The 26,465-nt window shown below is 40.0% G+C and overlaps 2 protein-coding genes and 1 non-coding gene across 9 annotated transcripts; 2 read left to right on the forward strand and 1 right to left on the reverse strand.

The window, feature by feature from the left end:
* Positions 1-1,621: 1,621 nt before the first annotated feature.
* LOC115740872 (WAT1-related protein At3g30340-like) lies at positions 1,622-3,614 on the forward strand. The gene is made up of 6 exons (XM_030674504.2): positions 1,622-1,879; positions 2,087-2,149; positions 2,251-2,367; positions 2,496-2,907; positions 2,989-3,140; positions 3,257-3,614. Exons 1-6 carry the CDS (start codon positions 1,689-1,691, stop codon positions 3,405-3,407), a joined length of 1,086 nt encoding a protein of 361 aa, XP_030530364.2. The 5' UTR covers positions 1,622-1,688; the 3' UTR covers positions 3,408-3,614.
* An 8,063-nt stretch (positions 3,615-11,677) lies between these two features.
* Positions 11,678-17,160, forward strand: LOC115740840. 7 transcript variants are annotated; one of them, XM_030674456.2, is made up of 6 exons: positions 11,678-11,823; positions 11,908-12,637; positions 13,930-15,551; positions 16,182-16,262; positions 16,358-16,556; positions 16,631-17,160. In XM_030674456.2, the coding sequence occupies exons 2-5, from the start codon at positions 12,121-12,123 to the stop codon at positions 16,505-16,507; spliced, it is 2,370 nt and encodes a 789-aa protein (XP_030530316.2). In that variant the 5' UTR covers positions 11,678-11,823; positions 11,908-12,120; the 3' UTR covers positions 16,508-16,556; positions 16,631-17,160. The 7 variants fall into 7 exon arrangements, with proteins under 7 accessions (XP_030530316.2, XP_030530319.2, XP_048140968.1 ...); XM_030674459.2 differs by having other exon boundaries at positions 11,688-11,823; positions 12,107-12,637; XM_048285011.1 differs by lacking the exon at positions 11,678-11,823 and having other exon boundaries at positions 11,837-12,024; positions 12,111-12,637.
* A 129-nt stretch (positions 17,161-17,289) lies between these two features.
* Positions 17,290-17,454, reverse strand: LOC115740918. The gene has a single exon (XR_004015409.2). It is a non-coding gene; the product is annotated as a U1 spliceosomal RNA (small nuclear RNA).
* Between the last annotated feature and the right edge of the window lie 9,011 nt (positions 17,455-26,465).

Raw genomic sequence — 26,465 nt, forward strand, 5'->3', positions numbered from 1 at the left:
TTGTCAAGGACATAAGACTGATCTAGCCTTATCTCAATGAAAACCGAGTTCCTCTTGTTTCCTTTGTTCTCTTTGTACGCACGAAACATCTAAAAATAAGTTCTTGTGCCTATGTTATCCCTTACCAAGTCTTGTCCCACACACACCCACATAGCACATTAACACCAAAACGGACAAGAACAACAACAACTTTGCTCAAACAGTAACTAAGATTACAGAGCAGCTTTCACTTTCTGAGTCGCAGCCGACTCGCCACGCTCTATATTCGTTCTAGACAACTGGAAATTCGGCATAGGAAAGAGAAGCCCTAGACACCTTACGATCCCCTCTCGTCCGATTGAGCTGCCATCTGAGTCGCGACTCTCTCGAAAATGGGCTCGAACTTGACAAATTACAGTCTTCCCCCTAACTGGAAACAATAAAGCAGCTCTTACCAAAAAGAGTGTTGAAGACGATTCAATGGGACCTTCCTGCCATTCAGGGAAAGTTTGCACATGGGTGCGTAGTGGGGAGGAATTAGTAATGGATGGTGATGAATTGCCCCACAATCTAAATGTTTCAGTTAGCATATGGAGGAATCATGAACTCGAACCAGAAAGTTCAGGACAGGGACAGATGACAAATTCTTATTGATTGCTAAGTACATCATGTGCTGTGATGCTGTTGTTCATGGTTGCTGTCTTTGGTCCTGAAAATTCGGAAAAAGATAGGATATATGTAATATATAACCATCAGCTTGTTTATACTTATTTAATTGCTCATTGTAATCCAATAGTTTGCCAAGCTGAAACTTTTAGAACTACAGAAAGGCTAGGGGAATAAGCTGCATCACTGATATATTTATTATGTCGGTGGCTCGTAACGTCTATCTTACCTTTCCAGCTGAAGATCCTAAAACATCAATGGCAAGACTGGCCTGTGAAACGCGTTCTGAAACTGAGAATCGATTGTTGGGAATACTACAAAAGGCTCTCCCCTTGCTTTTCCACCTGCACATTATCGCAGATCTTTATATTCTTGCAATTAAACAAGATTTGACGCGTTGTTCTTGCTCTCCAAGTTGTCAGTTGTCAGAAGGAGGATGTCGAGTAATTTATTCAAAATGAGGGAGTATTAGATGCCTTGTTAGTGCCATGGCTGAGAGAGGTAAGATGATCAGTCATCTTTACATTCCCACTTAAAGGGGGGAAAGTACACGAAGATGCTACTGTAGGTTTTTAAATGGCAAAATACCGAGCTATGGAGAACGGACCCCCATGATTGAAGTTGCTCAGTAGAGCACATAACAAGATATTAAACGGGGAACTCGTGTCGAAAACGCGAACGGGGCATCCGGGAATGAGACTGTTCGTGTGATTCTCGACTGTTTGTTGCATGAGCCTGGGAAAAAAGAATACACAAAGTAATCTCACTTTGTTGGGAAGGACCAGTGAAAAGAAAGCACGGCCAAAAAGAAGGGAAAGCAAAGAGTATAACCTGATAAACTAATGCAAGAATCGGTCGCTTAAAGCACTGATTTTTATTCGAAGAATTTGCTCTCGGTTTGCATCCGCTTGCTCCAGAGGCTCCCTGTATATATAGAGCGACAGATGTCGTCCTGGTGTATGTCGAACATAAGCAACTCCAAGCTAATCAACAGAGCGAGAAGCTTCGGAGTTCGCCTCATTCCTCAAGAGTATCTGGTTCAAATGGCTGAAGAGAACAGGAGTCATACATGGCAACCTTTTGTTGCAATGCTAGCAATTGAGCTTGCCTTTGCCATAGTAAATGTACTATTCAAGAAATTGCTTGGTGAGGGAGTGAACCCTTTGGTCCTCATCACATACCGACTTTCAGTTTCGGCCATTTTCTTGGCTCCAGTCAGCTACATTTTGGAAAGGTGAAGCTCCTACTAGATTTTTCATTCACTAAAGATTCTCCTTTACGTAAGTAGTTCCTCGTGTTGTTAAAGATTACTTAGACAAACCTCCTTCTGTTGTTAGTTTTTCTCTACTGATGCAAACTCCTATAACTTCAATTCTGCTTTCCTCTGATTTTCCTTTGGGTGCTCAAGGTAATGGACTAAGCAAAGCACTCTTGTTTGCAGGAATAGCAGGCCGAAGCTCACGTTTAGAATTTTGTGTTACCTCTTCTTCAGCGCGATGCTGGGGTAGTTTCAGGCCTTCAATATGTTTTCTTTTCCCCCCAGCATTCTGCTACTTGATAAGGAATGTAAATAACTGTAGGGGGTTCTATCGAAATTTTCCGCAGGGCATCACTCAGTCAATATCTCTTCCTCTTCGGAGTTCAACGAACATCTGCAACATTCTCGTGTGCATTCCTAAACTTGGCGCCCGTCATGACGTTCGTTGTTGCCTTACCGTTCAGGTACTGTCGAAAAAACCTATCAATGACTCACTTTTCCATAGAGAATGCAAGAGGGAGATAAAGAGCGACTGTGTTACACGCATGATCTTCACGCTAAGTCTGCCCATTTGAGTGACCTTTGTTTACAGGATGGAGGCTGTGGACATAAGAAGCAGCAGCGGAATAGCCAAAGTGCTGGGTTCGATTGTGTGCATCATTGGGGTCTTGACACTCACTCTCTACAGAGGAAGCTCTTTGCTCCACCATTCGGAGTCAAGTTTGCATGCTTTTAGTCCCGCTGTGAGGCTCCGGGCGACAAGGAGCACGGTGAGATGGGTGATCAGCTCCATGGCATTGTTTTCGGGGACCTTATTGTGGGCATGTTGGTTCCTTGTTCAATCCAGTATTGGGAAATCATACCCTTGCAAGTACACCAGCACAGCCTTCATGTCCTTCTTCGGTGCCCTCCAGTCTGCAACGTTAGCGAGCTTGTCGCCGGGAATGAGCCTCTCCGTGTGGGTTCTCAAGGGCAAACTCGAGATATTCTCCGTGGTCTTCGCCGTAAGCACTCATTTCGATAATGCAGAAGCTTGGTTAAGAGCAGGATTTGTGTGATCTTTTTGCATGATCTCTTTCCCACAGGGGATGGTGTGCTCGGGATTGTGCTACGTGGGGATGTCGTGGTGCGTCAAGAAAAGGGGACCCGTGTTCACGGCGGCGTTCAGCCCCCTCGTTCAGACATTTGCCGCCATGATCGGCATCCCCGCCCTCCGAGAGCAGCTTTATCTAGGGAGGTAACTCCGGATCTCATCTCATTCCGAATAAGCAAAACCATCACCAAAATCTCAATCTCTTTCAACTCAAACGTTGCGATTTCTTCTCTGTCTCATCCAACTTTTGGATGGACCAGCCTGCTGGGATCTGTTCTTGTGATCGTGGGACTGTACGTTCTGCTGTGGGGCAAGAACAGAGAGATGCTCGAGAGTGTCAAGGAAAAGGCGCAGCCGGTTCAAGACATTGACGAACAAGAAGCTAAAGCGGAAGTTGTCACAAACAAATAGCACATGAAAGAAATGTCGCTTGTTCTCCATGGAATTTTTCCCCTTTTTTTTTTTTTCCTGATCGAGTTCGAGTCAGCCGACAGAATGGTTAGTCGCGATCCGAAAACGGGTTGTGCGCCTGTTTGTGAAATCGCTGCCATTTGCATCGTCAAGCATGTAAACCTCGCCGTTTTCGGCAAATTTTCAGTGGTTGGGTTGAATTTCTCATGGTGCAACATAATAATATCATGAGGAAACATCGTACTTCAGGACACTTTCGCTCTGTCGCGGTCGCTTTCCAACTGCCGACAGTGGATGGTTGTTCAGATGGCATTAGATTTGCGTATTCATCTGACGGTTAGCAATGAAAACCAGTGATCCAACAACGGTGAAGAAAAGCCCCCGACTACTTTTCACCGCGCAACCGAGCTTTAACTATGGTCTTTATTTTGAGAAATTACTTTGGAGCAAAAAATTAAACTTTTTAATGTTTTCATTTCTTTGGCAAAATTCACTTCATTCGCGAGGTCAAAATTAGTAAAAGGGAATTAAAATGATGAAGAAAAAAGGGAACTTAAATGTGTAAAAAATATTAAGTGAGATTATAAAAATTTTGTGAGGTGGAAATGGAGGAAATTTTTTAATATAGGAAAAGTAAGAATTTTTACGTGAATGGAAGTCTAACATGTTATTAGTAAGTTTTTTCACAATAAAAGAAAGGCAACTTTAAATGTATTCATAATTAGAGAGGAAAAATTACACAATCAATTCTAAAAATTTTCAATTTTATCCTAAACCTTTGAGCGAACTCTCAATACGGTCATTCCGGTCAATTTCCGTCGGAAACTACCGACATGATTGCCCAATTATCGTCAACGATCCTATGGGGCACAAGCAATTTTCAATGAAAATTGGCTTAAATGACTATCTTGGAATTCATGTAAAGGTTTAGGAAAAAATTAGTAAAATTGAAAGGTTTCGTACCAAATTGTCAAATATGTACGATAAAGTTAGAATTGATTTGATAATTTTTTTATTACTATAACTCTATATGCTAATAGCTAGTAATTTGTCGCAAATGACTAATTTTAGGAATCAAGATTTCATAGTTATAAGCAAATTAATTTGTTTATATGTGCTTGATGCCGTACTTCATTTAGCTTAACTAAGGCTCCGTTCTTAAAAAAAAACAACTTCCAAAAATATATTTTTTCGGATTTTTCGACGTTCAATTTAGGAAAATAAATGAGTAAAGGAAACTATTTTCCGTCAATGAAAAAATGCTTTCAAAAGTGAGGAAATCATTTTTCTTCCTCTTTTCTCCATGACTTCTTTACATTTCTTTTTTTTTTTTTTTCTTTTTCTTTTTTTTTTTCTTTCTTTTTTTTTTTTCTTTTCCTTTCTCCTTCTTCCTCATACTTCATCCACCAGTCGTGGGCCCGGGTGACGGCTGGCAACCCTCGACCGGCCATGACGCGGGCCGGCAAATTTAGGGCTCATCAGATCCAAGCGAGCTCGAGCTCTCTTGCGGCCGGAGACCAGCTAAAAAAGAAGGGAAAAGAAAAAAGAAGAAGGAAAAAAATAAATAATTAAAAAGATAAAAGATAAAATTAAAATTTTGAGTCTTTTTATAAATAAAAAATAATTAAAAGAAGTGCATGAAGGAAAATCAAATCCAATTTACCATACCAAATGACAAAAAATATTTTCCGATCCTTTTTTCAGTTTTCAACCAAGTGCAAGAAAGTATCATAGGTAAATAATTTTTTGATAAATATTTTTTAAAAAATATTATATTTTCTGCAAAACGAACGGAGCCAATGAATTCACGTTTCTTTTCCTGTCTATAGCTTCGCCTAGCAATACCAAGTTTTTAATTTTCCTTCTTTAAAGTGAAGAAGAGAAGAGTAAACGCTTGTATCTCCTATCGCTTCGGTGGAGCTTTCTTTGGGCAAGCAAGCCTAATCCATTATTCGTCCTTCTTCTTTCCCTTAGGTATCTTCGTTCAGCCGTTTTGAATAAAGGAAAGTAATTCGAACTTTTTTTCCTTCTTACGAGGGAATTTAAATTGCTATCCAAATTTTAAAAAAGTTATATATGTGATTTTGTATGTCAATATTTAAATGTTGTCAAAGTTTTGGACATTTTAGTTAACAAAAAACGACCATTTAGATGTTGCAGGTAAATTCAGACACGCCTAGTCTACTTTTCTAACAAACTCTTAGGGTGTGTTTGTTTCACGGAAAGTGTTTTCTTGAAATTAGTTTTTCGGATTTTCACCCGTTTGGTTCATCGAAAAATGATTCGGTCAACAAAAAACATTTTCCGGTCAATAAAAAGTTTATGTGCAAAATCAAAAAAATAAATTCCCTAATTTGAAGAGCTGAAAACACTTTTTGGAATTTATCCTCTTTATTTTTTTAGTATTTTTTAATATTTTAATATTGTATTTTAATGTTTTAATATTATTTTTTGTTCTTTTTTTTTTTTTTTTTTTCATTTTCTTTTCTTCCTCCCTCGCCTCAACTAGCTGAAGGCGACCACCGTCGAGCCTCGAGGTTGTCGGATCTAAAGGCCTCGGCGAGCTCGAGGCTTGCCCGGTCTCGACTAGTCTCGAGGTCGTTGGGTTGGCGGCCTCGAGCTCGCTAAATCTTTTGGCCTCAAGGCTCATTGGCTGCCTTGAGCAAATCTAGTGAGCCTTGAGTTCGCCTTGCACAAGCAAGCTCAAGCTCACCCATGGCCATCGTTGTCGCAGAAGGAAGAAGGAAGGAGGCAGAAGAAAGAAGAAGTCGCAGAAGGCAAAAGGAAGAAGGAGGAAGAAGATGAAAAAAAAAAGAAAAATAAGAAAAATAAAAATTTAAAATATAGAATATAATTTAAAATTCGAAATTTTTTTTTGCCTAAGATAAAATGAAATCATTTTTCAAGCGAAAATCAAACACCATAAATTTTTTCCCATCGTATATCACCAAACAAATAAAAATAAACTCTGTTTTCCTAAAAATCATTTTTCTGAAAACAAATTATGAAAAAATATTTTTAGTGAAACAAAAGACCCAAAATGACTTCATTTTCTCAAATAAAGGTTTGGAGTTACCATATCAATCTCAAAAAAGTGGTCTTACTCATCGATTGGCTAGGCGCATTCTTATCCTTTATTGTCATTTTTTTCTTTTTTTCCTTTTTTCTATTTTTTAAAAATTTAAAAAACTAAAACTTAGAAATAATTATATTAAAAAAAAGAACACTAGCCGTGGCCGTTAGGTCGGCGATCCCGCTTGTATTTCCTTTTTTTTCTTTTAATTTTTTTAAAATTTTTAATTTAATTTAACTAAAAATTAGGTTAAAATTGTGTTTTGATGAATATGTCATCCGGTCGGTCGACAAAGTCAAGCTCTTATTTGAAAAAGCCATAACCACTTCATACTCTTATTTGAAATAAACATGCCACTTTAAACCCCCTTTTTTTTGTCTGATTCGGACTCTTATTTAAAATAAGAATCACTTGAGCCTTTTATTTGAGGAAATGATGACATTTCGGATCCTTTATTTGAAAATTTTCTATTACTTAATATGTGTCATGATGATACCCATTTCCTTATTTTTCCTATTTTGGTGGAGCATATTGAATAAATAAATATACTAGGCACATATGCATCCGATGTATTTAAGAATGTTTCGATCTTAAGATCTACCAGATTCGATGAAAAAAAAAATGGGGACTGAATTAATAAAAGTGAAATAAATTTAAAAAATTTTGCACAAATTTTAGCTCGGAGAGCCTAATGTATTTCGATCTTTTAGATCGTACAAGTTCCACGTACGATCCACGGAGATCAGAGGCTCAAATGCGTCGGAATTCTAAAACCACTGGAGAGCGAAAGAATGGCCCCACGTGGGACGCCGCAAAAAGAGCAGCCCACTGGAAGACGCTCGAAACCGAGAGCACCCACCCTCGTCCTCATCTCGATAAAACCAGAACCCAGAAGTCAGCCTGGGACCGCGAGCTTCATCCTCATCCTAATCCTCATCCGCGTCCACACCCAAGCATGTATTAATACGTATGAGTCCCTACATCCAACGGTCGTCTCCGACAGATTTCGAAGCTCCGATCTGGGTTGCCAGCGAAGGCGAACTAGCTATTCGGTTCACGAAGGAAAGGACTATTGAAGAACAGAGAGAGAGAGAGAGAGAGAGAGAGGGATGATGATGGTGGCCATAGTGGCGGAGATCATGGAGGAGTACACGGCGGTCCTGGCGATGGCGCTGGAGCATCTGCTCCACGAAGCTCCGCTGCCGCGTCGCGTCCGCGTCCTCATCCTCCGCAGCCTCCCGTTCGCCTCGCCGCCGAGGCCCCGCCCCATACGAGCGCCTGCTTCCGTCCCCGTCCCCGTCCCCGTCCCCGTCCACGCCGCAGCAGCGTGATTTAAAGTTGTGTTTTCAATTTTTGAACTTTCTGGGAGGGGGTTGGGTTGAGATTAGTCGTTTGTAAATACGAGAGGAGTTTTGATTTGTTTTCGTGGCTTTTTTTTTTTATTGATTTGTTCTTCCTCTGCGGTGCCCTGTTTCGCTAGCGATCGACGTTTGGGGAATGTATGAACGAACGAACGTTGAATTGGTTTCGAGCTTTCCTCCTCCTCTCCTGGGAATTCTTACATGCACGGAAGCCATCTCTCCAGTCGATTGCTTGTCAAGTCACCTATATAAAAGAAAAGAATTTATACCTCAACCGAAATTAGACATCGGGCGGTTCTAACCCGTTTTTTTTTTTTTTAAAGGGGGGGCCCGAGGGGAAAGAGCCGTCGGAATCGCGCTCGAACCGAACAGAACCAACCGATCTCTCTTCAAGAATCGATTGTTTGAATTCAAGTCCGTCCCCTATCTAATTATATCGATAATAACTCATTTATTAAATATTTGTGCATTAGATTTCAAAAAGTTTAAGGTTAATGTTCTGAGAAATCTTAATAATTCTTAAACAAGGTGGGACATATTAGATTTTTTAGTTTTATCTTAATTTTTTTAAAAATATTTACAAAATTATTTTTTAAATGCATTTAGATTTCCAATTAAGTTGATGATGGTTGGGTTTATTAATGGCAATTTTTCGATTCGTAGAAATCGCTAGATAAGTTTTCGATTGATAATGTTATAAAGATATTGAATTAAGAATGGGGTTCCTTAATTTATAAATCTTATCAATTTTATTTTATGAATATTTTTATTAATTACATAATTACAACATTAGTTATTAATTATAGATCTTAATAATTTTTATATTAATTATTACTAATTATGTTATAAAGATAAGCTTCACAAGAAAAAACTATAAATAAAATAAATATAAACAAGTTAAAAAATATGAAATAAACTAAATATTATAAATATAAATAATTAAAACAGTTAAAAAATAAAATTAAAAAAAAAAAAAAAAAAAAACCCTATTTTTAAAAAAAAAAACAAGGAACTAGTAATATTTATTTTTAAAAAAATATTTTTTAAAAAATTAATGAACTTATTACATTGGTGGTCATGATCGGGGAAAATTTAAAATAAAGATATAAAATGTCTTTATTTTTATAATAAAAATTTGAAGTGAATTTTGTTTTAAATATGATTCTGTGTCTTTTTTTTTTTAAAGAAGATGATCAATGATGTTTTTATCATTTATTTATTTAAAAAAATAATCTGTTTTTACTTTTATTTTTTGTTCATTCCTTTTTGTCGATAGCCAGCATACCGGTTACCGACAAGGGCGGTGAGAGTTGGCAGGTCGCCCTCACCTGTGGCTGTCGAGGGTGACCTTGCTTGGGCAGGACGAGGGCCCGATCCGATCTGACAAGTGTGTTATGTAAAAAAAAAAAAAAAGTGGTCAAATGTGTTTTACTAAAGGATCGATAGCTCCTTGGCGCGTAGACTCCAATTTTAATTATCCAATGGGGGATGACTACCTCGAGAAGGCAAAAAGCACAGCCACGGTGATTGCCGATTGGTGGAAACAAAGCCATGGGCTTAGCTGGCCGCAATTATTCCAGCTGCGAAATTATAATAATAGCAACTTCTAACCTAAGGAGATAACATCAATTCTCTTATCACATACTAAGGGTTAAGACCTGTGAGCTGTGACCCAATTTATATGTGAAGCTAGTGAGTTATGTTCAGAAGAATTACCAAAAAGTCCTAAATTTTATTGTATCTATACCGATTCAGTCTTAAATTTTTTAATTTATTCAATTTAGTCTTACAACCTTTAAATGATTTTCCTATTCAGTTTTAAACCTTTCAATTGTGCTACTTTTTTTTAGTGAACAATTGTGCTACTTTAATCTTAAACATTTTGATGATTTGCCATTATAGCTCTAAAACCTTTTGGGGATTTGTCAATTTAGTCATTTCGGCCAATTTTGGCAGGAAATGGCTAACCCGATGAACTAGTCAACGTCGATCGCCCTACGTGGCACAACCGACGCCAACGTGGACAAATTTTAAGATTTTTTTTATTATTTCTTTTTTTTCTTTTTTGTTCCATTTTCTTTTTCTAGCCTTGGACAAGGACATTGGCCACAGTCAAGGGCGTCCCTTGCCTTGGTCTAGTCTATGGCCTCCGCGCCCTTGCTGGCCACGGGAGAGGGTAGTCGGCTTTAGGAAAAAAAAAAAAAAAGAAATAATAAAATTTAGAAGGACTTAAAATATTATTTACGTCACCAACGGCCATCTCTAGCCTTGCCATGTAGGACGATCGACCGACTAAACCCGCTACTTCAGCAATTTCTAACTAAAAATGATTGAAAGGACTAAATTAGTAAATCGTCAAAATGGTTAGGATTAAATTGGCAGATCTTTAGAAATTTTAGAATTGAATTGGCATAATCCAAAGGTATAGGACTAAATTGGCGGATTGTCACAAGGTTTAGGGCTAGGATTGACCAAATTAAAAGGTTTAAGGCTAAATTAGCATAAGTGTAATATGTTTAGGACTTTTTGGGTAATTTTTTTTCGTTATATTTAGGTAAACAAAATGTGTTATGTGGTAAATCAATTATTTGATGTGGATTTAGTGTGAATAGCGCAAACTTATTCACGCGCTTCTTTCATTTAAATCAATTATACTTCAACGCATGTTGGATTGATTAATTTAATTTATTCGAGATACTTTCGTAATCTTTTCTATTAAGCAGAGTTATAGACAAATGAAAAGAATGAATTGTATATTATTCGGATGAATAGTGTGTCACTCTCATGTGTACTTATATCCGAACAATAAGCTCATGGAAACTAGCTAACCTAGGAACTAATCGATATTATTGGATCATTTACAATCTCATAAAAATCGACAAACATTCTAACATTACCCCAAGCGCAAGGCTGTTTCAAAGAAGCCAAATGGAATTTGGACAAGAAACTAGAAGATTGAGCAAGAGGAGGTGCTTTTGCAAGTTTATTGGCAGAAGGGACATAGGCAAGATCAATAATTCCTCGAAGAAGATTTTATCCAGTAAAGTGACAACATTCTCAGTACGTGTAATGCACTCTAGTAATTGATTAGCTCCTTACTATGCGAAGAAATCAAGGAACAGCCAAGAAACACACAAAACCCTCGTTTGTAGAAATGCGATTGCCGATGTCTCCGGCGTAGTCCGCATTCGAGGAGATGCAAAACCCTACAACGGTGCTGGAGTGAAGTCCATAAAATAAGGTCCCCATAACGTGCCGCGGAATTTGCAGCACAATGATGTAGTGAATAAAACGCGCATCACATAAACTTAATCACAGTACGGATTGTGATTACCTTGTCAGAATGAGCAATAGTGAGATATAATAAAGTCTTGTAATATGATACCATTAAGAAGGCCGAGCATGGCATTGAGCTACAGTAGGTAGAAGTGATCCCATCATCAATGAAACCTGCTTAAGACATGAAATCTAATGCATATTTTGTTTGAGTAAGAAGAACTCATCTCGAGGTAAAGAGTTAGAGTATGTTCATAATTGTCGCTTAGGAAACGATTGTTGTGGATTTTATCTTATTAAAAACTCAAGTTTAAATTTAAAGTCATAGATGTTAGAGGTTTAAGAAGCAGTTCAAGAATTTTATTTTTTTTAGGTTTGTTTATAGGAAGAGAGTAAAAAAAAAATTTGATCGAAAAGGAAGAGATAATTTCGAATTGTGTAAACTGTAAAGTATTACCCTTTTTTCAACGAGTTACGTGGCAGAGGCAGACTTTTAAAATTAATAGGACAAAGCAAGGCTGATCAGTATCAGTACAAGAACACAGCAGCAAACCAAGGAGAAATCAAAGCATGCCTTCTTTCTTAAGCATTTCTCCTCTCTTTCTTCCCCTGACCCGTATTCGGAAGGTCAAGCGATAAAGCGTTTCAGGAGGAGAAGAAAGAAGCAGCTGCTCATCACTATCACTTAGCCTTGCTTCTCTTAAAGGTACGAGCTTTTTATCTCTTGTTCTTTTATTACTCGCGTCCTTCGCTTGAGCTCTCGCCCGATTCATATCGGATCATTCCCCAGTCAAAGACCCTGCTTCCTGCCAAAATGTGAAATTTTCTGTTCCTTATTGCGTACAGTTTGATGGGTACCTGTCTTTTTGCGAATTCACACTTGGGACATTGATCGCCCGTTGAAACTGTTAGTGTAGGTAAAAATCGGATGTTTTGAACATGCTTTGTGACTTCTTGAATGAGGGGGTCTATCTTTTGATGTTGTTGAGGTAGCGGTGGTTCAATGGGGGGTTCGAGTAAGGGACAATCGTCGTCGTTATCGTCTCGTCTGTCGCCTTTGGCCGAGCCCTTCAAATTGAGCAAGCCCTGTCAGCAGCAAGTTTATACTCGCTCGTCAGAGCCTTCAATTGACAGTTGGCAAAGTCTCAATCCTTCTGCCGTGTTGGTCCATCCGTTTTCCAGTCTTGAATTGGACGGCGATGCACCTGGTGATTGCGGTTACTCTGTTTATGACTTTGGAACTGATGTCTCGGGCTTTCCTTATGATTATCAAGATTACCCATCTGAGGCATCCCCGGATCTCAGTGGTTATGAAACTGTCTCAGTAATTGAGTCGTCTCGTGTGAATTGTGGCAAAGACGTTTCCAATCTGGTCTGTGATGGCCAAATCAGTGCTGTTGAGGATGAGGGCACTAAGGATAAAAAGGAAAGCAGCATTGGCTGTCAGGGGAGCATTGTTGTGAAGGGGAAGAATGCTAGTGATTCGATCACATATGCATATCCGCTCTTTGCAAAGCAAGGTCAGTAGTTTCTTTTCCAATTAAGATGTTTTTTCAGTCATGTTGGGTAGGCTGAATAGATAGAGGTGAGATGCGATTATTCTCGTCCCATCCAGTGTTCAAGGACCCCTTTTGGATTGGAAATAAAGCACAGTAGGATCTCTTGCATTTATTGTTCTAAGATAATACTGCTGTGTGGTCAGTAATTAGTTCTTGCTTATATTATTGGTCTTTCACTTGGCACCGACTCTTGTTGACTGTACTTTGCCTCATTTTCGGGGGGTTATATTTGAGTGTTTCTAATTACTATAAGGTACAGCTTTGTCTACGAAGGTTTTGATGTAGTGTTTACATTGTCTAAGCTAGTCCATTTATGGTATAATGGATGCTATGGCTTGTTGCTCGTTGTTGTGGTAGCATTTGTCTAAACTAGTCCATGGTCTGGTATAATAATGGATGCTATGGCTTGTCATGTCATCGTGGTAGCATTGCTTTGTTTTGGTTGAGTTGTCCAAATTTTTTCAGTCAAATTCGTCCTGCATGTTCAGAAAATCTGTTTTTGCTCCAGTCCTGGTGGCTAATTTGAATTTTGCTATTGAAGAACTAGACTACTTCGTGAAATTAGACAAAAAGCAGCTAAATAGTTTGGTTTTTGTTCGCGTCAGAATATCTGTGAAATTTAGTATTTGGAAGTCTGTATTATATTGGTTTTCTTGTTCAATTCAAACTCATTAAGACTTCATTAAGGACTCCAAATCAGTGGCATGCTTGACTCTTAGCTATAGTGGTCTCAGATCTAGATATTTAAGGGCTTCTGTGTTTGGTTTCATTTACCTCAGAGAACCTCTATGACATGGCATGCCGTTAGGGTTCTCCAATCTAGTTAGGTCTCTGGGCTCTTGAGGATCATCGCAGATTCCTTTTCCTCACCTATTTTTGTTACTGTTTGCCTCTGAATGGAAAAAACTTCACTATGTATTGGGATGGTGAGGACTAAATGTGCCTTCTTCTTAAGTTTATTCAGGCCCTCATCAGCAGCCCCCAGACAGTTATAAAGTTTTCCATATAGTAATTTTGGCTTCGGCAATTGCTTTTGGCTTGAGCAACAGTTCTCTTACGTGCATTTAATTTTTTGGATCTTTTCTTTTGCCAAAAAAAGTATTTTGTAGGTTTGACAGTCTGCAGGATTCCCTTTGCCATAATGTGTATAGTGGGAGGAGAAAAATTAATGTGATGCATAAAGGGAATGTGTATTTCAAAACCAGTGAGAGTTTGGTATTACTTTGTCTCCTCATGAACTTATCTCTCTGCAGAGAATAATGCTTCTAAAGGATCCAAGAGCTTTCATGAAACTTGTAATGATCTCTGTATGGGTTATTTAGAAACTTTCGCGAGAGATGATCTGATCAAATTCCGAGGGACAGAGCTAAAAGAGGCTGAATGTACCTCATTTCCAGTACTAGATCCCAGTGTCAGCGCCTTAGAGCTTTCAGTTTCAATGGATCAGTATTCCTCTACAACCTCCCCAAATAGTTACAGTAACTCACAATGTCCAGCAGACGTGGTCAGAGGGAACAACAGTAATCCCAACAATGTTTCATCTGAATCTGGGAGATGCTTCTCCCAGTGTGAATCTCATAAAGAGAAAATTGTAGATTCTGCTTTTCGAGGTACAGATCATTGTCAAGCTCCATGTTTTGGGCAATCAAGCATTGACGAAAAAATTTCTCCCTCTGATCTTGATGTTCCGGGACCTCCGAGTTGTAGTGGTATTGGGGCTTTCAATGGAAGGGAGAAGTTTTCTTGTGATAGTACATTGGAAATGGACTTTCCTGCTTATCACGAGAGAGTTTCTACTCTAAAAGGCGAGGAGAGAAAAAGTCCGAGATTGGAAGTTGTCATGAATGCCGAATCGTTGCCTATAGTTCAATGCAAACGGAAAGGTGCTGAAGGAATTAATTGTGCCCAAGATTCTCTTTTATTGCTTGAAAAGGATGGGCTCAACCAGAATGAGTTAGATGAGAGTGATGCTGACGAAGATTCACCTTGTTGGGAAGGACTGAATTTTTCGCGTATTGCGTTTAGAGATTCTGAAACTTTGGATCATCAACTTGATGGAGCTCTTGATCATAAACTTCATGAAAATCGATCGGAGGAAAGAAGCAGTTTGAATCCCCTGGCACCTGTCTTTGTTCCTCAAAATATCGAACTTAGGTTGTGTCACAAGGAGATTGAATGTGCACAAGATGATTCCTTGCCTTTCCAAAAGGGTGCATCTTCTGCTTCTATCACTTTGTCTGAAGTACAGACATTGCAATATGACGACATGGCAAGACTCTTCAATTGGGAAGGACCAAAGGCATTTGGCCCTCGGTGCACATATGATATGCATAACCCTGCTCTGGAACCTCTTCTGAAGGGAAAGGCAAGTAGCTTTGCTAAGGTTGATTCTGGTGTCTCGTCACCATTTCTTAAGGAGGATTTTGTTACACATACCGGAAATATTGGAAGGGGAACAAATCTTGAAGTCCCAGGGAAAATTATCAATAATATCACCCTTCACGATGCAACTAGTGTTTCTGTCTCTGCGGTGGTGCATGTCTCTGAGTCAAAGTCACTTGAACAGTGGTCTTCTTTAGGAGTTGGAGGGCCCACTCACACTGAGGCTCGTTTCGATGTATCTGAAGTAGTGTCCGCATCAACAAGGACAGAAGTGGATGTACTTGTCAATGCGATGCATTCTCTTTCAGAGTTGCTTATAGATAAGTGTGTGAATGGATACATGTTGAGTGCTGCTGTGCATGACAGAATCCAGGTTGTAATCAGCAATCTCTCAAATTGCACAAAACAGAGGGAGAGGCAGGGGACATCTTTGGATGAAGCAAATATTCCTGGGATCTTGAGCTTTTCAAACAAGTCTGCTTATGCATGCATGGTACGATTTGGTAGTGGTGGTGTTATATTTTCAATCTCATTTGTAACTGGAATATAAACAGATAATGTCTATGGGAAAAGAAACTTCTGACCTCAGAATCTGCATAATTTTCATTAATAGATCTATAAATTTTCACACCGGCTCTTTGGGCATTTTAATTTGTCAACAATTCAGGAGCATATGCTCATTTGCCAACAACTTTTCTGCTATACTCTATGGTGAGAAATGCAGTTTCCTTTTGGAGAGGCAAAAAGATGATAAGTTTCTGACAGCGATATCCCCATATTCTAAGGAATTTGCTGAGGATCATAGTATTCTTAGTTAGGATATTCTGTGCTTACTCTGACTTGACTGCATATTAGGCAATGATTTGATATTCTTGAAATAAACTACTTACACTATGTTGAAGTACAATGAAATCAACAGTTTTGCTATGTAGAAGTATGCATTTGTGTTGTTCTACAGGGATGAGGATTGTGGTCCGAATTGCCGGTCCAACTTGTATGACAAGTCAATCAAAAGCTAAGAATGTGGACTAGTCAATCAGCTGCTTAAACATTTATAGTTTGTCATGTAGTGGAAACTTATGATTTATGGGCCTGACCTTCACTAAGTAACTACTGTATGCAGAATTCTGATTCAGTGCTGTCAAATGAGGAGTTGCAGGATGCTCGTTCTCTGGTCGGCAATATAAGCAATGGGATTCCCCAGGTAATATTCACAGCATCGCATTAAATATACTTATCAACAGTTGTCTTCACTGAAAGGACGTAAAAAGTAGATGGCTTTTGGTTTGTGAGGTGCAGTTCATTGAGAAGAGTGTGGAAGCCGGTCATGTGGAGGACCAAATGAGTCCCCAGACTGTATTATATAAGAACCTATGGCTTGAAGCTCAAGAGGCATTACACGTAATGAAGCATAAGGCATCTGTTGCACGTATAAAGTCCAAGACATAGATTCACAAGAGAGCACTTAAGTTTTCTTGGTTGAAGCGTGATTTTGCAGGTAAATTGTCATCTCTCTCCTTAAATTTTTATATATTTTCGATCGAAATCAATAAACTTATAAGTTTTTATCAGGTGATCGTGCTTTCACGATAATTTCAACCATGTCATTCCATCAGTTGTCAATGGTTGAAGTAACAAGAGGCTGACTTGACAGAAAAAAGACATGTCACTCTATCCACGTGTCATATGGCATCTCAGTGTTTCGGTAACTTTCCTATTGAACGGTTGATGAAATGAAATGATTGAAATCATTTGGAAGGACAGCTGACCTGATTGAAAGTTTCAAGTTCAGTGACCTGATAGAATGTAGCTGCAAAGTTGGATGACTGTATCTTGCCCTGATTTTGCTGTATGAGAATATGGGCCATTATTTCACCTCCTGGAGTGAAAGTCGTTACGAGACTTGAGAGTTTGTATTTGATCCCAGATGTTGGCCTTATAGAGATGGTGGGGAAGGGGAAGTACACATATTTGAGATGACAAAAGAAACTGCAAGCCATGCACAAGTTTATGTTTGTGCATTGCTCACGAGAGCATATGATTGCCCTTGATGGCTCAAATAGTCCAACCAGAAAATGCATGTTTTGTTTCATTAGAGGGAACCGATTGCTTTCTCTCTCTCTCTCTCTCTCTCTCTCTCTCTCTCTCTATGCTACACAGATTTCATTGTATTTAGCAACAGGAGTCATTGCGAAATGATGGAGATATTGTGTGTCTGAGTATGTGCGCACTCTGGTATCACAGAGATGATCATCTGAACACGAAAAATGATTGTAAGCACCAAAGCAGCAGCTATTGGCTGACCATAAGCGAGCGCCCCTCCTGAGTGCAATGGAGGTCGCTAACCCGGGCCATGGGCCTTCTTGATCACCCATCAACCCTGTCCAGGTAAGTTATCTGTCATACTGATGCGGAATCGAAGGATGGACAGTCCATGGTTCAACAGCAGGAAAATGCCACAGCCCAAACACTGAAAACAAGGAAAGAACATTACCACAGCCTCACATCCAGTGGGCCACTGGTGTGTAGCAAAGCTTGGACTGATGGGGCAGCCATCTGACTCAAATCCAGGTCAACCCTTCTTGCTGTAGATGCATACTGAACAGGAACGTATATCGTGAGTTGGATCTCTGTTGCGCAGAGGGCGTGCTTATCATTACGTGTAGATCGGTGCGTATTTGTTCACACGTTATTCTGCAAAATACGACCTGACGTCTGCGGCTCATCCAGAATGAATCGTATCTCAGTCGCTGGTCTATTTTGAGCAGCAACGTATCACGTGTTGAGTCAACCCACCCTTGGAGACTTTCCATTTCCACAATCACAAAGATTACATGAACCCAAGATGGACACCGGACAGACCCTGAGCTGCACCAGAGAGAAGCTTCAGGATTTTTACAGACGTATGCTTTTCCAATGCTTTGGCAAGTTCCACAGCCCGTTGGGCTCTTATTAGTCACAGCAGAATCTGAATAGCTCGATCGTTTAGACAAAAGAAAATGGAGATGTGAAGATGGTGGTTGAGCTGGCAAGCAAATGGTGTAACACACGGTGTCTGCAGGTTTTGTCGGGAGACTTATTCGAAAAGTCATAAAATTATTGCACCTTTGCCAATTCAATCTTAAACCTTTTAATTTTATTAATTGAATCCTAAACATTTTTGTGTTTTGCCAAGTGAGTTCGTCATGCCAATTTTCATCTAAAATAGGGGACCTAGATATCGGCCATCCTAAGTGACACAATTGGCGCTGACGTGGATAATTATTGCTACTAATATTTAATTATTTTTATTTTTAAAATTTTTCTTTCAGGTTTTTTTTCCCTATTTGGATCAAAGGGCCGACGGGAAAATAAATAAAAAGATTCAAAAAAATGTTAATGGTTCACATGAGTGCCGGCCGTGCCACGAAAGACGGCCAAGATCCATGTCGCCGATTTTCGGCCAAAATTGAGCTGATTGATTCAATTGGCAAAAAACGAAAAGTTTAAGGATTCAATTGATAAAATTAAAATGTCTAGGACAGAATTGAAAAAAAAAAAACAAGTACAATAAATTTAAGACTTTTTAAACAGTTTATCTGCACCCCCAATATGTCTTTAGCAAACGGGGACGATGCCGTTTCACATTAACTCCTCTCTCTACTATCCTTTTCACTTTCATCATACCTGCAATTTGACAGAGAGAGCTGCTGTGAACATGTCTCTGGATTAAAGGCGAAGGGGGCAACCAGAGAGCGCTCGAACATCAACGCCTGCTTAAATGCTACTAACCCTTCAAGCAAGTTTCGTACAAAAGCGAGGGACACTGAAACAAGAACTCGTCCCTCTTTCCCAAGACATTTTACTAGGAGGGCTTCCCCTTTAACATGTCCTTTCGAGAATGGTGGTATGCAACATAATAAGCTTCATCTTTGTCATTTGGGGCAACCACCTTTAGGAAGGGAGACACTAAGGGGAGGGGAAGGGTGCCGCCCAGTGATAGGCCGGCCCCACGGCGGCGTGGAGCAGCCGGCCTGCACAATATTTTCTCAGACAATTACCTAATTTTGCGGGAAATAGCTCGAGCACTGAGAATGCAGTGATGCCGAGCGGATTGTGAACGCGGCCAAGGTTTTGAATTTCGGGTAAAAATTAGAGGGAATGGACAGTGCCATTTCACCAAACGGCCAATGTCCACAAATGGCCCAAACAATCTCTACACTTAAAATTATAGCTCAACTGTCATGATCTCAAGAACTGTCACAAGTCATTGCAGACCAGCCTCGTTCCCTTCCTCTTCTTCTCCCAATGCTTAAAGAAGTGGGATTACAAAATGAAAGAGCTCTTGAGAGAGAGAGAGATGGTAACACAAAAGAACATTTGCAGGCTTAGATGCCGAACGACCTGTTGGAAGTACAAGGACAACCAATGTAGCATTCCACGCAAAGAGAAAGCGACAAGTCGTATGATTGTGGGGGACCCTTTTCCAAAAACTTGGTTAATTTGGTAATCCAACTCTCTAGGCCAAAACCCTTTGCATCCAGTCAATCGTTTTTGTTGTATTGACTTCGAAAATCGCCAGAACGCTCGAACGCCGATGCATTCAAAACTGACTGACCGCGTTACGCCGAGTGCTTTTAGAAGTAGATTATTTTAGCATTTCTCGAATTCGGAGACGAATTCCCAATATTCTCCTCCCACATGGTCCATGTGATCCATTTGGTCCACACTTGATGACCACAGGTTGTATCCATTATAACCAAAGTGATAACGTGGCATAAATGCCTCATTGAGAATGAAAGAAGAAAAAGAAGAAGAGGAAGAAGAGTTGGGCTAGGGGCTGAGCAAGCCAAGTGAAGCAACTGGCATTGAAAACAGAACGGGAAAGATGGGATTGGAAAATTAGGCCGAGTTGGAGTGAAAGAAGACAAAATTTGGGACCAGAGAAAGGGTTTGAGATTGGAACCCAAAAGAGAAATTTTAAAAAATAGGGGGACTGAATAGCAAAATAGGGGGCATTGTGGGGGGGATACCTAAGCAATAAACTGGGGAAGGTGTACTCAGTATTAAATGAGGTTAGAAAGATTGGGCTTTTGGACAAAATCCGCCCGCCATTGCATCCCCAGGTGGGTCAGAAATCTCACGGATTACTTCATTTTTGTTCATGCAGATCCTTCAGAAAACAAAGGGAGGCCCCCACTCTTGGACCTACATTGCATCTTTTCCTACTTTTTTTTTTTTTTGGCCTTCTGATTTCCTCGATGGGGGAAAAAACCACACTTGCAAAAGTCGAATAAGCTCGAACAAGAAGTGGGATTTGTCCTCTTCGTTCAAATTCGGGTTCAATTCATCATAATTGCACGTTCTTTTCTTGAGGGGAGGCTGTCCAATAGAACACAAATACATGTATGCCTCATAATTCAAAATGGAAACTGCTAGTCCGACATTCCATCGTTATTTCTGATCACAAGATTTCTCAATCAATGAGTTTCTTATGCAAAACATTGATGTTGTGTGAATTTATAGTTGAGACTTTACCGTCCCTCAATGAAGTATTTTTCATTCAAAATCCCATTACTAGCAATAGAAAAAAAACAAGCACATATTACACAAACATATGACTTTGTATTGGGATTAGAGGAGAGATTTGAGCACTATTTATAAAGTTTTAAGCCATGTATCCTCTTATCACAAAGTTGGGCTTTGTTCCACTACATAGAACCCGGACTGGACCCAAATTTTTTTTTTTTTATCGAACTAATTTCATGAGAATCGATTATATTTTAGCCAAACAAATTTTTAGTTTTGTGTTCCAATGGATGGTTTGGGTTTTAAATGTAACATACAAAGTCTAATATCAACCTTTTCTCTTAGATGTTATGCGCTTAGGTTAATTAAAAATGAAAAATGAAGAAAATAAAACAAATTGATAGTTCTCGGAACCCCGAGGGACGCATGGGGTGTCCAACGGGGTATGAAGGTGTAAGGCCAATACAAAATACACAAGAAGAAAGTGAGCTAGGTACACGACTAAATTGACCCCTACCAACAAGGCCAAACAACGGCCAATCTTTAAGAAAGATCTCAAGAACCAGAATCACAAAAACCAAAATCATTATATTTTAGTTTAATAGCCATAAAGTAGTAAATTTCAATTTCTATTAATGTAGCTCATATTGGAAAAACTCGTGCATTCAAATCAAAGGGGAAAACAAAGTGGAGCGCATGGTGCTACGGAAATTGTATGGCAATGACCGTCATCACACACATATATATATTTATTGTACAAGAGGCACATACATATATTCCTTTTTTTTTTTTTTGGTCTAAAACATACATATATTCACTTGTTGATAATTTTCTTTTCTTTTCACTTGTTGGTACAATTTTTTTCTTTTTTGATCAGAAAACTTGTCGATATTTTTTTTTTTGGTTCGAAAAAAAAAAAAGGAAGAATAATTGTGGGTAGTTGTCTGGGATCGGCTGCCCCTCTTTTTGCACTGTCATTGTTAATGCTCCTGTCACGGCCCCTACCCCTTCCCCCCTCTCTCTCTCTCTCTCTCTCTCTCCTTGTACTTTTGCTGCTGCTTCTATGCACTCCCTCTCTCTTTCTCTCCTCACTTTACCGATCTTCTTGCTGAGACAGAGAAAAGAGGAAGAACCAACAGTGAAAGATTGCAAGTCCAATCAAAACCAGATCACCGGAGCCGTCCGATCTTTGACATGTTCGAAGCACTCGGAACCCCAGGCCTTAAATGGACAGATACATGCTGTCCCACTCTCGCTCTTTCGCAACGTGGAATGTTTAGTTTAGTTGGCGAAGGATTGGGTGGGGGCAGAAAGGGAGATGATGCCAGAGCTCTAGATTCAGTCCACCTAAACCAACGATATGATTATATTAACTGAGTGATCTTCCGGGCTCGTTTTAGATTAGACTGATAAACAAGAAGAAAGTCCGAATTTTGATGACGAATATCTCGAAAGGAGAGGATGTAATAACAAACAGTATAATTTACAGTCAAGAATCCCGTTCGACGTGACGGGCTCATTCATTAATCGTGCACCAGAAAAAGAGCATGTGAAATAACCGGGCGAGGTCCCGGTCGTTCGGACAGCATCTTACTCGGTGTGAAAATACAGCAAGCAAGGCGCCAAATTTATCCAACATGGTCACGAGCATGGCGACGAAAACTGGGATCTATATGAGAATCGGGCTTCCCATGCCTTTTTTTTACCCTGTGGATCGACTCGTAGCAGATCAGACAATGCCTTATTTTTCTGTTCTTGTGAGAAAGAAAAGTCCAAAGCAGGAAAGAGACAAGGAGATAAAAAAAACAGGAAAAAGAAAGACATAATAATCAAAGAGGGAAAAAAAATATCAACCGTGGTCCATGCAGAAACCCTATTCTTGGAGTTTGAGACGTACATCGCATGCGTGAGAGAGAGAGAGAGAGAGAGAGAGAGAGAGGGAGGACGTGTTCTGCACTGTATAGATGGGGAGAATATCCTATTTATGTTTTCTTGGCATTGATTACGCCTATGGCAAAACCCTAACCCTAGAGCTAGAAGGTCATCTTTCTAGAGTGGGGGACGCAGCTCAGAGAAATGAGAAGAACGGAGCTCTCTTTTTCTCCTTCATTTTCTTTTTTAGGGAGGTGGGTTTTGGTGGCTGAGACCAGTGAATCCACACACCCACCCACAAAGAATCGAAACAGAGAAAAGGGCAGGAAGAAACAGAACAGAAAAGAAGTATGATTAGAGCTCTCTGCTGTTTTTCACTGTTGAACTGAGTCATTGGAGGGGGGCAGGGCAGGGGGGAAGTTATGGGGCACCAAACGAAGGACTGACACAGTGACAAATTTCTTAGATGTCTGTATGCGATTTGTGGGTGTGGGTGTGTGTTGTGTAGGCTGATAATGATGACACTAGGGCAGCTGCTAAGTCCTAAGTTGAAAGAGAGCATTATTGAGTTGGGAACAATTCACAGGAGCAGGGTAGACAAGAGCTCTTGGATAGGTGGGGCTGGGCTTACACCGAAATGGATGGAATCATCAGCTTGAGGAATTGATAGTTTAACCAATTCTCTCTTTCCTTGCTTGATTCTAAAAACTCTCTCTCTCTCTCTCTCTCTCTCTCTCTCTACCCATCAGTACCCTCCACCTTTAAACGAAAGAACAGGAATTGACCACACAGGTGCATCCACTTACAGTACAAGGTAGCAGAAACCAAAGACTTTAGCCATCAAGGAGTTGGCATTTACTGCAACACAGCCCCAATCTCTGCACAGCCTCTGGCTTGGAGGACATGAACAAGAATACCCAGAAAAAAAAAAAAAGAAAGTAAGGGAAAATAAGGAAAGATAAACAAGAAAAGAAAGAGCTGAAGAGGGAGGCTCTCAATCCCCTGCACAGAGTCATTCTCATTGCCCATCTCAAAAGATGAGACATAAGCATTAATGGATCGAGTAAATTTTAGATGGGAAAGCAGTTGATGAGCAGGGTGTGGGATTGCGCAAACTTTCGTTACGGCTGTCTGCTGGGGTTGGGCTGGGAGGCAGATCAGAGCAGCCCCTCTCTCGTGCTAATATAGGCCAACCCCCACCAGCACCACCCTATAATGGCCTCTGCCCTCTATCCCCTGTGCCCTACATTCTAGGACACCCCCAACTGGTCTGCGCGAACCCTATCCTAGCATCACGGTTACGTCTCGCTCGTGTGACCATGATGCCGGACGCTCACCAGAAACAGTCCTGGTTTTTGTGGGATGGCCCGAAAGAAAGGCGTGAGCACAGTGGTCCGAGCTTAGATCTCGACTTTAAGAGGACAGATGTGTAGTTATTGTTTGAGCAATCTAAATGTCGTGTTACTCTTCAAGCGGATCGATAGAGAGATTAAGTGTTTCGTTTGGTTTGGAATGCCGCAGACCCGTGTTCCAATCAAGCACTCTAGTGTAGCGATAGGACCACGCCCGCCGACGCTATGGACAAGCGAAGCCTTATCTAGTGCATGTGGATGGGACGGTTTAGGTCGAATCGACGGCCAATAGAAATGTCCTAGAAGTTATACCTACCTATGAATGAGAAAGAAGTAGAGGGGGGGATGATGGCAGGGCATTGGATGACAGCCGATCGGACACCAAATCACATGATGGGGTTAAGAGAGTTAGGGGAAAAAAAGGAGAAGATGAAGAGGAGAGAAGAGGAGAGGACAAGCTGTAAATGGTCATATCCAGATTTTGCTTTTCATAGGAGCTATCGGGATTGCATATGTTTCCTCTGCAATGGACATAATATAGCCAAAATCTGAGACTTACTTTCTTGTTTTTTCATGTCTTCTGAGGTGGATTATGCCTCTTTCCCACTGCATGAGACATTGGGAAAACAAAATGGAAATCAGTGAAAAGATTACCTATAAACTAAATGTACAGCTAAAAGGGAAGATTCTTCCCCACCCATTTTGTTTGTTTGTTTTGTTCACGAAGTTTTGTTGCCATAACGGATTTTGAGTGACTGTGAGATTAACAGTGTATTGTGAGTCGCAAATTCTTTAAAGAATGGACCTCATAATAATTTTAAATTAATTGATATTTGTTTCTTTGTTCCAAAACAGACCGTTAGTCTTACAGTCAATCAAAGATCATTACATGATCAATTCTCCTGTTTATATTTGTAATCAGACAGGGCGGTGCAGTGTAATAGGTTTATGCTGTTCACCTCCAGTTGATAAATGCACAGTTTTGTTTGCTCTCCTTGCATTAGACGAAGGGATTTAAGGTTAGTGAATGGCATTCTATGGGTGCTAGATCTTGACCCTATTACAATGCTAAAGAAGGCAAGAACTAAGGCTCCGTTTGTTTCACGGAAAATATTTTTTCGGAAAACATTTTCCCCAATTTTCGGTGTTTGGGGTGCGGAAAATGAGCAATCAACGGAAAATATTTTCTGGTCAACAAAAAAAACTTTCTAAAACTAAGGAAAATGATTTCCTCATTTTGAGAAGAGGAAAACATTTTCCACACTTTTCATTCCTCCTCTCTTTCAACTATTTTTTTCTTTTTAATTATTTTTTTGCTTTCTTTTCGTTTTTTATTCATTTTTTTAAAATTGAAAATTTTCATTTTTTATTTTTCAGATAAAATTTATTTTTTAATTACTTTCTTTATTATTATTTTTTTGTCTTTTTTTTTTTTTAGTATTCCTTCTTCTCCCCCGGGAGTCTACGGGCCACTACCGTAGCCGGTGGCTCCGGCCTCGAGCAAGGAAAGCTATAGCGAGGAACAAAGTCGTGACGTTTGTCCCGAACTTCTTGTGCTCCACGCAGAGCTCGGCGGCGGACTCGCCGCGCAGGATGACGTCGGCCTTCCGGTCTTGAGGCTCACCGCCCTGACGTAGTTGACGTCGATGACCGGGTCGACGAGGCATTCAAAGGTCGATTCCGAGTCGCCGCCAAGGGTGGCCTCCGGGAGGCGCCGCGAGACCTCCGCAGCGTAGTTGACGGGGACCACCTTCATTTGTTTCCACAAAAATTAGAGGCGCATCTCTCTCCCTCTGTTCTCGCGCTTTTACTAATGGCCAGGCGAAGCTCCATTCTCTCTATTTTCAAAAGTTTGCCCGATGGTGAACATTCGCCGAGAAAACGATTCATAGCAGTCATCCATGAGCTCCCTTACTAAGCGGTGACGACAACTAGGTGACTCTTCCCGCAGATTATGATCGCGGGAGACTTTTGAGGCCACGGAAATTCATTGAAGACTTCACGGCCACAATAGAGAGCACGGTTGCGAGTCCCCCGCCTTGCAAGGTGGCAATTTCCGTGGGCGCAATAAATTGATATATGGAATTGATTTTGATTTGAGATTGCCGAAGCATCCCCGTAACTCACCATGAACCGTGAGGCTCCTTCGCTTGAGACACCGCCGTTCGCACCATCACCGACCCTATCCCCAAGTAGGATCGAATCGATTTGATATTGTTTCAAATTCGGAAAGGTAACCTTGAACCAATTCACTTTAATTTTCCTTTATTTTTTAATTTCAAAATATAAAAAAAAATCATAAAAAGAAAATCCAAAAAATTGCACCTTTGAACTTCAAGTCAGAATTCATCGAAATTGCCAAATTGAACTTTTTTCATGAAATTGGTACCGGAAGGGCATTAGTTAAAAAAATTAATATAATCAAATCTCCGAACTTAAAATAAGACGAATTTTCCTTACCAAACGGCAGAAAATATTTTCCGGAACTTTTTCAAGTTTTTGACAAACATCGGAAAAGGAAGTCATTTTCCTGGAAAATGACTTCCTGGAAAACATTTTCCGGAAAGGTCATATTTTCCGCGAAACAAACGAAGCATAATTCATCATATCAATAGCTACGGTTATCGACTGAAGGACATAAAAAGTGCCAAAGTTTGTATACGATGCTCACTTTG

Source organism: Rhodamnia argentea, chromosome 9, assembly GCF_020921035.1.
Source record: "Rhodamnia argentea isolate NSW1041297 chromosome 9, ASM2092103v1, whole genome shotgun sequence".
NCBI lineage: Eukaryota > Viridiplantae > Streptophyta > Magnoliopsida > Myrtales > Myrtaceae > Rhodamnia > Rhodamnia argentea.